Genomic DNA, 13,963 nt, shown 5'->3' on the forward strand with positions numbered 1-13,963 from the left:
TCAGCAGGAGTGGACTTGGTTCAGAAAACCCTTAGCTCGCAGGAGACGCTATTAGGACACCAGCAGCAACAGATTCAGACCCTTACTGATGAGTAACAAGCCCCGTCTGTGCAGGTATTGCAGTTATGCACACAACTCTTAGCACTCACTAATCTGTTGTCACAACTCACCTCTGTCACACAGCCAGTATTTTCACAACCTTCAGTAGCCCAAGAACCAATTAAGTTCAGAACCTTACTCTGGGTTAGAAGACATCTGTGCTGCATTTTTGTTGTCCCTCAGCTTATTCCACTGACCAAACCAAAGTCACTGATCTGATCAGACTGGTCCAGGGCCTTAGATTGGGTAATGGCCCTCTGGGGCCAGTACTTGCTAGTCCTTAGCTCATATCCCACCTTCATTCAGCAGTTTCAGATGGTCTTTGTTCATCCAAAGCACGGGCAGGCACCCTCCAAACAGCTGTTGTCCCTCCACCAGGAGAACTGCAGTGTCATGGACTGTGCAATTAAATTCCAGGTTCTGGCAGCGGATGTCAGGATTGGGTTTTGTTTACTGCGCTTCTTGTCTTGGTTTGTTGGTTCTGCGATGTTTAGTCTCTTGCTGGGGTCGTTCTGTTGGGTCTGTCTGTCTCTTTCTCTCTTGTCTGTCTCTGCTGACTCTTGGTGGTGGGCGTTTCTCCCTCTCTCTGGCCACGCCCTCCTTCTGGTTCATTCCATGCACACCTGTTCCTCATCACCAGGGTGTATTTAAGCCTGTCTGATCCTCTTGTCATTTGCCAGATTGATGCGCCTAGTGCCTTCTCTCCAGCTGTTTGTATTCTCGACCTGCTTGTCTCTCGTGTTTTTTCGACTACCTGCCTGTATCCTCGACCACGCCTTAGCCTGATGTTCTTGGTTTTGTTATTCTTGTTGGACTGCTTTACTGTGTACCGGACCCCGTTTACTGTTTCAGTAAACTGCTTTTACTTACAGAGCTCGTTGTCTGGGTCCTGCATTTGCGTCCAGCTGTTCCTGCTATCCAGATCTGATAGCGGAATATGACTGGAACACTGTGGCACTGCGGGGTGTGTTTATTAATGGTCTCACCGACGATCTTAAAGATGAGCTGGCGACCTGGGATGAGCTCGATTCACCAGATGAGTTAATCAGTCTAGTCATAAAAATAAATGGTTGGGGGAGGGGGGTAGCAAAAAAAATGGCTGGAAGGCTGAACATGTGTCTTTCCCTCAGATCCCTCCGCACCTCAATCTCATTCCTTCTTCTTTGTGCTCCACCAGCAATGCACTCCCCGCGACTACCATGCCCCCTGCCGACAATCCACTGCAGCTCGGCAGGGCTTGATTAACACCTGAGGAAAGGCAGAGTAGAGTAGCAGCCAGGCAGTGCATTTATTGTAGTACCCAGGGCCACATCCTCTGTGATTCACCAGTTTGGCCCAAAAGACCATGCTCACCAACAGATCCTGGGCTGTTGGTGATTCAAACTAAAATCACGGGTGATCAACCTTGCACACAAATCCTGGCCACTATTCATTTCAAACACCACTCCATTCCAGTACAGGCACTGACTCCGGTACAGAAGTATACTTCCTCGATACTTCCTTGGTGGTGGAACTCTGTACCCTTATCATGGCGAATGCCCTTGACGGCACTAAACATCCCCTTATTACTAAGCAAATGGAACCCATCATATTATTGGAGTCAGGTAATCATTAGTGAAACCAGTGTTTAGTCAGTGTCCTGTGTTTGTGATTTCTATCTTACCGTCCGTACTCCACTGACTGTGCTCGTTCCTCCGTTTGCTGTTTTCCACTGCTCGGGTGATGGCATCTTTCAGCTGCTGCTCTGATATCTGAGAAATGAAGAATGAAAAAGATCTCCTTTACTGTTAGATGAGATATACTTAATTGATCTCACAGTGGAGAAATTATGTTTACACTCCAGTTACCTCAGACAGCAATTAGTCCACAATTATTACTTGTTTACCATAATAATGGCACACATCAGAATTAAAGACAGCACATACACATTGACATTGTTTATGTGCACTAAATTTGAAGAAGTCCATTATCCGAATTGAGGCAAGTGGGTGAAGGTCTCACAGTAGCCCTGAGTCACACCACCGTCAGCTTGGGGGGGAATTGCTGCTGCTAAAACTGCGCCGCCCCCGCAGAAGGGAAGGGATGACGTGAGCAGAAGCCGGATTGGGGGGTGTGAGATGGGGGTAGAAGGGGGGTGGGGGGGAGGGAGTGGCACATGCTTCAGTCCTGTGAAACAGTTTGTCTTTGTGAGTTGAGATAAGAAACAGCCAAATGTTCACCAAGGCTGAAGACATTCCTCTGGAGGAAAACAGCAAGGCAATTTTTCCTTCAGGCTGATAAGCCTGCCGTGTTGTGGTTTGAGCAGTGAAAAACACTTTTTACAGCTTTACTTGAACAACCAAATCCCAATTATGAATTAAGAATATTCCTAATTATGAATTAAGAACATTCCCCGGCCTCCGAAATCTTCATCTTCATCTGCAAGGCATGCATCTGCTCCAAGATGTCATCCGGTTTGCGTCTGAGTTCAAGAGTCATCACAGTCTGAGAATGCATTGCCTTGCCCAACTCGTTAATCATGATGGACAAGCGAGGGGCCGTGGTTCTTGATGCCGCCGTCTTGCCAATTTTAGATCAGGGCAGCACATAAGCCAGAAGGTACCAGCCCTGCTACCATAAAACCAAATATGAATAAATCCTCGACATCCTCCACAGAGAATGGCACAAAGCATGCAACACGCCACAACCCCCAGAAGTTGAGAACATAGCCCGCAGGATACATTCCATCTGGGCAGGTAGGATCCCCCAGTCATGACCTTCTTGTAGAAAAGATGGTGTCAATAGCGTTCAGAGACCAGCTGATCAATTCCATGGTTATTCCAATAGTAGTCCAATAGATCCAGTATCCAATATAATTTGAGGAATTCACAGTCTGAAGAAGTAGGGACTTGAAGGTTAAGGCAGAGAGCAGAGATAAGGGAGAGTGGAGGAGATGCGACCACCCTCGTCGGAGTCCCAAGCTGAGAATGTAATGTTTATTCGGGATAAAAAGGTGTTCATGTCAGAAACTGTGAGAAGCTCCACACAGAAAGAGACAATAAGTCTCAAAACTTACTCTGGAAGACGTATTGAGCGAGTGGAGTTTATTTTGCTTGAACAGCCACATCTAAAAATTACAAAATCAAAATAATGCAAACAGAAGCTTCAATGAAAGAAATAGAAATACTAATCCAATAAGTAGACTGAGTCACACCAAAAGAACTTATTTCCTTGAAGACGTTTCACACCTCATTCAGAAAAGTTTCTTCATCCCAATACTCACATTCCTGAACAAACTGAACAGGTTATATTTGTTCTTTGACTCTTACACCCATGGGTCTCTCAGGATCCTGTAGGACAAAGTATGAGCCCAGTCTGCACTCCTGATAAGAATTAAATACTTGCCATTTTGTTTTAAGATATTTGTAATCAGTGTTTACACGTCCACAGGTGTGGCAAATTGTCCATTAGCTCTGCTCATACAGTCTGTAAACACGCACCGGTGCCTTGTGTGAGTTCATTCACTAAAACACAGAATCATCCTGAATTGACTGGACAGAAGATTGGTCTACTCTGCCCATCCCCAAAGCAGCTGGATTGTGCTGAATTGTGCTTGGGGCAGCACGTAACCCTGTTGTGTTAGACCGGATGTCACCTCACAACGGAACTCAGGCACATCATCCGAGTCTGCAAAGGTTAAATCATTCCTTTGTAAAAATGGATTCCAGAGTTACTCAAAGATTCTCTGGACACCTGATACCAATGACATTCATTCATCACCTTAGAGTTAGTTCAGGTCTCACAATTAGTGTATTTTCTGGAGTGTAAGTCACACCTGTCAAAAAAATGCATCTTGAAGAAAAAACAAAACAAATGAACATCATACCAGAGTATACTTTATTCTGCATGTGGAGCACACATTTTAATACAATGTTGCCCTGTGTTTAAACTACAAAAACCAGCCAGATGGACAAATAAATGTGTGATTGACAACATATTTTATGATACTTGATGCCATTTGGAAACAGAAAATGTCAAATGGACACAGATGGAGAAGTGGACAATGGATGTATGTGCTCTTCTCTCAGGTCCTCTCCTGTAAATGTAAATAAATGCATGTACTGTTGATTTTAGATTTTGTCGCAATGCTATGCCGGTAATTCTATTTTTCCAAACATTTCTTTGTATACAGTTGATCAGCATTGTTTTTGAGATTTTATATATATGTATTCAACCCTGGATCGCCACCTTATCATGGTGGAGGGGTTTGTTTGCTCCAGTGATCCTGGCAGCTGTGTTGTCTGGAACAGTCACTCTTGGTAGGGCCACCACTGGCAAATTGGTTTCAGGTGAGAGAGACAAAAGGGTGATTCAATAGGCTCTTTATGATGGACACAGTTAAGGACAGATTCACCTCACCTGGATTAGGGAAACCAGGGCCTCCTCAGTGAGGCCTGTTGGGCAACAGGTGTGCACCTATTTGCCAGGTTTACAACTGGGGGGCTTGGCTGGGCTCAACCCAAAAAAACATGGTGTCACATCCATATGGGCTCACCACCTACAAGGGGGATGTAAAGGTTCTGGTGTGCTGTCCAACTGGCAGTGGGCAGGGGGAAATGGCCATATGGACTGACATTCGGTTATGATACTTGATTCTTCAAACATGGACCATCACCTCTCTGGTGGAGAGAGAGCCTGAGCTTTTGTGGGAGGTTGAGTGATACCAACTAGAAATATTTGGCTCAACTCCATGCACAGCATAGGCTCTGAAACCAAACTCCTGGAGAGGGGCTGGACTCTCTTTTTCCAGAGTTATCCAGGGTGAGAAGTGCTGAAAGGGTCTACCGTTATTTTGAGGTTTCCCCAGTGAACCAGAGGGCTGCCTCTGTGTGACTTTGTGTTGAAGAGAGGAATCCGATTGTTGCACCAAACAGGAGTTCAGAGTGTCCAGCCTTCTTGGAGAATCTTAGTAGGATCCTGGAAAAGGTTCCTGCTGGGGACTTGTTAGTCCTAATGGGAGACTTCAATGCACACGTGGGCAGTGATGGAGAAACTTGGAGTGGAGTGATTGGGAGCAACAGAATGTGAATCTGAGTGGTGTCTTGTTGTTGGACTTCTGTGTTGGTCATGGATTGTCCATAACAAACACTTTGTTCGAGCACAAGGGTGTTCATAATCCTACCATATCTCACGGCACGTCATGATTCAGCATCACGAAATATATGTTAATCTGTTGGTTTATGATACTGTTACAAAAAGTGCAAAATTTTCATAAGGGGAGCACAAATTTAATTTAATACTTTTAAGCGCTGTGGGGGGGTCTGGGGGGTTATGATTATGGTTAGGCGAAGGATAGGGTTAGGCTAAGGTTATGGTTAGGGTTAGGAGGAGAGGTAGGATTAGTGATAGTAAGATAAAAAATCCTGTCATGAAAATTTTAATCATTTCGTGACAGGAGCACGAAAAAAAACTTGAGAGACTGGGGTGTCATAATCTGACCTGGGAGCAGAGCACCCTGGGTTAAAGGCTGATGATAGATTTTGTATTTATGTAATCACAGCTGCATTCATGTATCTTTGACACTCAGGTGAATAAGGGATGGAGCTGTGAACTGATCACCATCTGGTGATGAGCAGGGTCAGATGGTGGGTTAAGCCACAGAACCAACCTGGAAGACCGAAACATGCTGTGATGTTTTCTGGAAAGTTTTGGTGGAAGAGCCTGTACAGACAGACTTCAACTCACACCTCCGAAGATACTTCTCCTACAGGCTGGGGACATGAACTGGAGTGGTCCATGTTCAAGGCCTCCATTGTTGAGACAGTTCCTTTAAGCTGTGGCCAGACAGTTGTTGGTGCTTGTCGTGGAGCCAAAAACAAGGACCCGCTGGTAGACAACTGTGGCCAGGGAAGCCGTTTGGCTGAAGAAGGAGGCCTTTCATGTCTGGTTAGCACAGAGGTGTCCAGAATCAGTGGACAGATACTCTGCCAGCATCCACAAGGTTCTGTGCTAGGACCAATTTTATTCACTTTATACATGCTTCCCTTAGGCAGTATTATTAGGTCGTATTGCTTAAATTTTCATTGTTACGCAGATGATACCCAGCTTTATCTATCCATGAAGCCAGAGGACACACACCAATTAGCTAAACTGCAGGATTGTCTTACAGACATAAAGACATGGATGACCTCTAATTTCCTGCTTTTAAACTCAGATAAAACTGAAGTTATTGTACTTGGCCCCACAAATCTTAGAAACATGGTGTCTAACCAGATCCTTACTCTGGATGGCATTACCCTGACCTCTAGTAATACTGTGAGAAATCTTGGAGTCATTTTTGATCAGGATATGACATTCAATACGCATATTAAACAAATATGTAGGACTGCTTTTTTGCATTTACGCAATATCTCTAAAATTAGAAAGGTCTTGTCTCAGAGTGATGCTGAAAAACTAATTCATGCATTTATTTCCTCTAGGCTGGACTATTGTAATTCATTATTATCAGGTTGTCCTAAAAGTTCCCTAAAAAGCCTTCAGTTAATTCAAAATGCTGCAGCTAGAGTACTGACGGGGACTAGAAGGAGAGAGCATATCTCACCCATATTGGCCTCTCTTCATTGGCTTCCTGTTAATTCTAGAATAGAATTTAAAATTCTTCTTCTTACTTATAAGGTTTCGAATAATCAGGTCCCATCTTATCTTAGGGACCTCGTAGTACCATATCACCCCAATAGAGCGCTTCGCTCTCAGACTGCAGGCTTACTTATAGTTCCTAGGGTTTGTAAGAGTAGAATGGGAGGCAGAGCCTTCAGCTTTCAGGCTCCTCTCCTGTGGAACCAGCTCCCAATTCAGATCAGGGAGACAGACACCCTCTCTACTTTTAAGATTAGGCTTAAAACTTTCCTTTTTGCTAAAGCTTATAGTTAGGGCTGGATCAGGTGACCCTAAACCATCCCTTAGTTATGCTGCTATAGACGTAGACTGCTGGGGGGTTCCCATGATGCACTGTTTCTTTCTCTTTTTGCTCTGTATGCACCACTCTGCATTTAATCATTAGTGATCGATCTCTGCTCCCCTCCACAGCATGTCTTTTTCCTGGTTCTCTCCCTCAGCCCCAACCAGTCCCAGCAGAAGACTGCCCCTCCCTGAGCCTGGTTCTGCTGGAGGTTTCTTCCTGTTAAAAGGGAGTTTTTCCTTCCCACTGTAGCCAAGTGCTTGCTCACAGGGGGTCGTTTTGACCGTTGGGGTTTTACATAATTATTGTATGGCCTTGCCTTACAATATAAAGCGCCTTGGGGCAACTGTTTGTTGTGATTTGGCGCTATATAAAAAAATTGATTGATTGATTGATTGATTGATTAAAGAGAATTAATGTTAAAGAATCCCTTTATTTATTTTTTACCTTTATTACCTTTATTTATTATCTCTTTCTATTAACTGTTTAATGTTTGTTAATATATCTTCTTAAATAAAGTTTTGAAAACAAAAACATTGTGGAAGAGGCAAAAAAGTGAGTAAAACCACCTTAAAAATATTGTGAACCACAAATAACTTGATTCTTGGTTTGTTTATTTATTGTACCATTAAAATTGGCCATCACTTATTAAAATAAAATAACTTCTCAAGGCCAGGGCTTCTCAAAGTCTGGGGACTAATCACAGTGCAGCAAACGAGATCAGTAGGCTGAGCGAGTCCGAGTGAGGAGGACTGTAGATATCCCTTCGCTCAGTGCTTTCAAGGCTGCTGCAGGCAGTGGAGGAGGAGGAGGAGATCCGCTGCCACTCGGTGACAACAGAAACTTTCACTTTCAGTCGCCAAACAACAGAAAAGTCTCTGGTAATGCCAGGAAAAGTAGTTAGATTTGTCACTTTTGAGAAAATAAGTCGTCAAGAGGATTTGGAAAGTCGCCAGATTTAGCGAGAAAGTCGCTAAGTTGGCAACACTGAATGTAAACACATGCAACGTGAACTCACCCTTGATGCAGCCCTGTACTGAACCGAACATCCCGTACCAAAACGGTTGAATAGAAATACATGTACCGTTACACCCTTATGGCTTACTGATCATTCTTCCACATTTCTACTCAGGACTGGTGATGCAGCTGACCTCATTCAGCATAGGCAGGTCCTCACATTTACTCCACAAAGGAGGCTCAGAGTCCTCAGCAGCTGTGGTGGCTAAATGCTGTGAAATATTCATCCAGGCCAAATATAACGTCTTAATACCAAATAGCAAGATACACTCAGGCCTGTGCTTGCCAAGAGTACAACAAAAAGTGTACCATGTTCATGTCTCAGAGAGAGTGCTGCAGTTACCCGTGCTGCAATCGCTGTTTTCAGGTCAACACACTTTCCGAGGACCCTGTAGTCCTGAGTCCACATGGAGTTATATCAGTGTAGCACAGCACAGGTTAAGTAAAGCAGAGAAAAGTAAGGAGCTGCCTACTTTGGGATTAGAGTGTCGACTAACGATGATGTGGACTGGACCTGGGGAACACTGGCTTAGGACTGTGTAGACATCATTCAGGGTCATGCTGTAAACCACCGTGTCGTTGATCTCAATGATCTCATCCCCACACCTGATGGGAAAGTGAAGAATTTAGAATTAAGAAATATATTGGAAGACAAAGACAATGATTACAAGCAAATCAGTAAAAAACCCAAACAAACAAAAAAAAAACAATAATTTGTTGTTTTGGGGAAAAAGCACTGCCCACAAAGATATGTACAGTACTGGCTACCCGCCTGCATGCCCCACTGGGTGCTACGTCATTACATAGCAATCGATGTGATGATACTGAAAATAAGGATTGTCACACAGACACAGAAGATCTGATCGCTGCTACATATAATGTGGAAAGTCAATCATTGAGACTAGATGTTGTGGTTCGGTTCTGCTGGATTGTTTTGGGTTATTTTCAGTGTGTTGTTCCATCCCCATGGTTTCTCTGTCTTGCCTCTTCTTCCCATGTTCTGTGAGAATGTGTGTGCGTGTGCCTGAGTAGGTGTGAATGTGTGTGTGTGGTTGATCCTGTGTGCTGTCATGCAAATGTAGGACCATGATCATGACTGGTTGCCAGTCGATCATTTTGCCACTTGTCTGTCTGAGAGAAGCAGCTCTATTTGTTCACCTTTCTGATCCCTTTGTCACTCTGCTGGTTCCAGCTTCACTGAATGTCTGATCTTCAGAATTACGTATTTCCCTCGCTGTCAAGTTTTGACAGTTGGTTTTTTGTAATCGCATTTTTAGTTTCTCTGTCTTTTGCAGAGCTCTTTGAGTTTTTGATCTCCTCTGTTTTACACATCACCTCCCTGTTAGTCTGAGAAGCATTTTTGGAATTGTTGAGATTGTTTAATATCACCTTATTTTTTTTTTCCCCCTGAGATCTGTAAAATAAACACCTTGTTTTGCCCCGTATTTCTCCTCATTTGGCATCTGCATTCTGGGGTCCAGTTCCTTGAGTTCCAGGGTTCTAAACTGTAACAGATCAACTGGCCAGAATGGACCCCACAGGAAGCCTGCCATCCCTTCCATTGTTTAAAAGTTTTTGTGAACAGTTTAACCTCTGTTTTAATTCTTTACGTGGTACATCCAATAAGGGAGTCAAGAAACAGCAATTGGTCACTGCTCGGATTGTTGTCAGTGTCCACCCATGGGTGGTGGCCTTTTTTTGGGAGGTGTCGAATTTAAAGGGTGTTTTGGAGTATAAGGGATCCCCGGACTGCGCATGTGATCCCATGGCATCATTTCAGGCACGTGGGCACGACCGCCAGGGTTCATTCTCCCAAGGTAGTCATCATTTGGGTAGTCTCTGTTGTCATTGTGATTACAAAAAGAGTAAACACGGTTGTTTAACAATAAATGGCTTCACACAACCACTAACCATGAGTGGAAATAAAGTTTTTGTGTTATTACTCATATTCTCTGAAAAAATGGCCAGAAAATTAAAAAAAATTCCAGGGTATGTAAACTTTTGAGCACAACTTTATTTGATTCAAATCTGGTCTCACTGATTGACTGTCCACATTATATGTAGCAGTGATCAGATCTGATCTGTTTGTCCGTGTGACAATCCTCATTTTTAGTCTCATCACATCGGTTGCTATTCACCCTATTGAGATATCTCTTAATCCCTTGCGTGCCAGAGAGTTGCTGCAGTCTAAACAAAGTAGAGAATCCACATAACGACAATTGCAAATGAACATTATACTACCAAAATGTAATTTTTTATGCTTTCATCACGTTATTAAGTGGCTGCATGCATGAGACCCCGAAAACTTGCAAAACAAATATTCCAAATAATCCGTGTCTGCTACTTTTAATCTGCGTGGATCTTCATAAACACAAACCAAATTTTAGACATCTTATATATATTACTCTGGAACAAACAGGATAAACAGTGCTGTAAAGGACAATAATCAGGGCAAACTTCACTTTCCCGCAGAATGACATGAACAGGAAGCGATCGCATCTCACGGCAATTCCCATTGAAAATAACAGAGAAACAACCTGAGCTTCTCGCATGTTCATAAAACAAACACAATAACAACATCTAGAAACCCAGATAATAGATTCACAAGAGTTTTAGGGACAATATAAGAGTTTTATGTTGCAATGTTAATGCTGTAGTCCATGTGCAGTGGTTAAATTGCAGCCTTATAAGACTCTCTCAATGCATTTCTCAGTGTTAATGACATCTCACAGAGCGGCAAACTTGCCGAAGTTTTGCGAGAGTTTGTGGGATTTAAAACCTCAATAGGGTGAATTGTAATGACATAAGCAGTGCCGTTAGTGATTTTCCACTCAGGTTGGGATTTGTACCGAGGATCTTCTGGTCTCCAGCCCAAGCGCCTTAACCAACTAAGTCAATAATCTCTTTTTCATCTGTTCCTTTAAAAAACATTGAATACTGAACTGTTTTAATTGGTTTGCTGTAATCCAAAGAGCACGTTTTAGAAGAGACAATTGTATTTGCTAAATTTTTACCCACGTTAACAAAATAACCATTAAAATGATCTGCTATAGCTTTCTTTTCTTTAATAATTTTGACAGTATTTGTATAAAATAAGCAGGATATTCTTTAACAACTTTTCGCTTAATTATGATTTCATTTAAAAACTTCCAAGTACTCTTTATATTCGTTTTATTTTTTCCAGTAAATCACTGTAGTACTACCTTTTACACAATCGCATAATGTTAATTAGTTTGTTTTTATATGTCTTATATCTTCTCTCAGCTTCATTTGTTCTAAATTTCAGACACTGCTTGTACAAAAAAAAATCTTTTTACATGCATTCTGAAGTCCCTTGGTGATTCAAGGTTTATCAATATTTTTCTTATTTCCAACTATTGACACAAAGGACAATGTTTATCAAATAATTTGGAAATAATAGAAATGAATGATTCGTAGGATTGATCTACATCCTCAATATAAATGTCAATCCAGTTTTGACGTAATAAATCCATTCTAAGATTTTCCATAGCTTCCATTGTTAATTTCCTTGTGAAGTTCGTAACATTACTATGGTCAGTTGTATCAACTAATGAAATCAAAGCAACAAAAACAGGCAAATGGTCACTGATATCACCAATGAGTAGTCCACTCATTATATTTCCCACTGTAATATTTGCCAATATATTATCAATAAGTGTTGATATATTCCTAGTTATACTAGCTGAATGAGTAATCGCTGCATACAATCCCATACAAAACACAGAATTTATATATAATTAACATTGAATCGGTGTGTAACTTTGCAAAAACAATGTCGGACTCTGTAGTTTTCTCTGGGCCCCTTCCCAATCAGACCGGGAGTGACATGTTTAGCCGCATGTTCTCCTTGAATTGCTGGCTGTCTGAGTGGTGTCCAAAAAATGAGGTGGGCTTCATAGATAATTGGCAAAGCTTCTAGGGAAAACTTGGTCTTGTTAGGAGAGACGGCATCCATCCCACTTTGGATGGAGCAGCTCTCATTTCTAGAAATCTGGACAATTTTCTTGAATCCTCCAAACCGTGACTATCCAGGGTTGGGACCAGGAAGCAGAGTTGTAGTCTTACACACCTCTCTGCAGCTTCTCTCCCCCTGCCATCCCCTCATTACCCCATCCCCGTAGAGATGGTGCCTGCTCCCAGACTACCAATAACCAGCAAAAATCTATTTAAGCATAAAAATTCAAAAAGAAAAAATAATATAGCACCTTCAACTGCACCACAGACTAAAACAGTTAAATGTGGTCTATTAAACATTAGGTCTCTCTCTTCTAAGTCCCTGTTAGTAAATGATATAATAATTGATCAACATATTGATTTATTCTGCCTTACAGAAACCTGGTTACAGCAGGATGAATATGTTAGTTTAAATGAGTCAACACCCCCGAGTCACACTAACTGCCAGAATGCTCATAGCACGGGCCGAGGCAGAGGATTAGCAGCAATCTTCCATTCCAGCTTATTAATTAATCAAAAACCCAGACAGAGCTTTAATTCATTTGAAAGCTTCACTCTTAGTCTTGTCCATCCAAATTGGAAGTCCCAAAAAACAGTTTTATTTGTTGTTATATATCGTCCTCCTGGTCGTTACTGTGAGTTTCCCTGTGAATTTTCAGAACTTTTGTCTGACTTAGTGCTTAGCTCAGATAAGATAATTATAGTGGGCGATTTTAACATCCACACAGATGCTGAGAATGACAGCCTCAACACTGCATTTAATCTATTATTAGACTCAATTGGCTTTGCTCAAAATGTAAATGAGTCCACCCACCACTTTAATCATATCTTAGATCTTGTTCTGACTTATGGTATGGAAATAGAAGACTTAACAGTATTCCCTGAAAACTCCCTTCTGTCTGATCATTTCTTAATAACATTTACATTTACTCTGATGGACTACCCAGCAGTGGGGAATAAGTTTCATTACACTAGAAGTCTTTCAGAAAGCGCTGTAACTAGGTTTAAGGATATGTTTCCTTCTTTATGTTCCCTAATGCCATATACCAACACAGTGCAGAGTAGCTACCTAAACTCTGTAAGTGAGATAGAGTATCTCGTCAACAGTTTTACATCCTCATTGAAGACAACTTTGGATGCTGTAGCTCCTCTGAAAAAGAGAGCTTTAAATCAGAAGTGCCTGACTCCGTGGTATAACTCACAAACTCGCAGCTTAAAGCAGATAACCCGTAAGTTGGAGAGGAAGTGGCATCTCACTAATTTAGAAGATCTTCACTTAGCCTGGAAAAAGAGTCTGTTGCTCTATAAAAAAGCCCTCCGTAAAGCTAGGACATCTTACTACTCATCACTAATTGAAGAAAATAAGAACAACCCCAGGTTTCTTTTCAGCACTGTAGCCAGGCTGACAAAGAGTCAGAGCTCTATTGAGCCGAGTATTCCTTTAACTTTAACTAGTAATGACTTCATGACTTTCTTTGCTAATAAAATTTTAACTATTAGAGAAAAAATTACTCATAACCATCCCAAAGACGTATCGTTATCTTTGGCTGCTTTCAGTGATGCCGGTATTTGGTTAGACTCTTTCTCTCAGATTGTTCTGTCTGAGTTATTTTCATTAGTTACTTCATCCAAACCATCAACATGTCTATTAGACCCCATTCCTACCAGGCTGCTCAAGGAAGCCCTACCATTATTTATTGCTTCGATCTTAAATATGATCAATCTATCTTTATTAGTTGGCTATGTACCACAGGCTTTTAAGGTGACAGCAATTAAACCATTACTTAAAAAGCCATCACTTGACCCAGCTATCTTAGCTAATTATAGGCCAATCTCCAACCTTCCTTTTCTCTCAAAAATTCTTGAAAGGGTAGTTGTAAAACAGCTAACTGATCATCTGCAGAGGAATGGTCTATTTGAAGAGTTTCAGTCAGG

At 41.9% G+C, this 13,963-nt stretch overlaps 1 protein-coding gene across 1 annotated transcript in view; it reads right to left on the minus strand.

Annotated features, from left to right (window-relative positions):
• il16 (interleukin 16) overlaps nt 1–13,963 on the minus strand; it is a 236,540-nt gene that overhangs the window by 77,703 nt on the left and 144,874 nt on the right. Inside the window, 2 exon segments of the mRNA XM_034184100.1 lie at nt 1,763–1,850; nt 8,527–8,659. Of these exon segments, the coding sequence (XP_034039991.1) occupies nt 1,763–1,850; nt 8,527–8,659 (221 nt within the window).

This window comes from Thalassophryne amazonica, chromosome 2 (assembly GCF_902500255.1).
Source record: "Thalassophryne amazonica chromosome 2, fThaAma1.1, whole genome shotgun sequence".
Lineage (NCBI taxonomy): Eukaryota > Metazoa > Chordata > Actinopteri > Batrachoidiformes > Batrachoididae > Thalassophryne > Thalassophryne amazonica.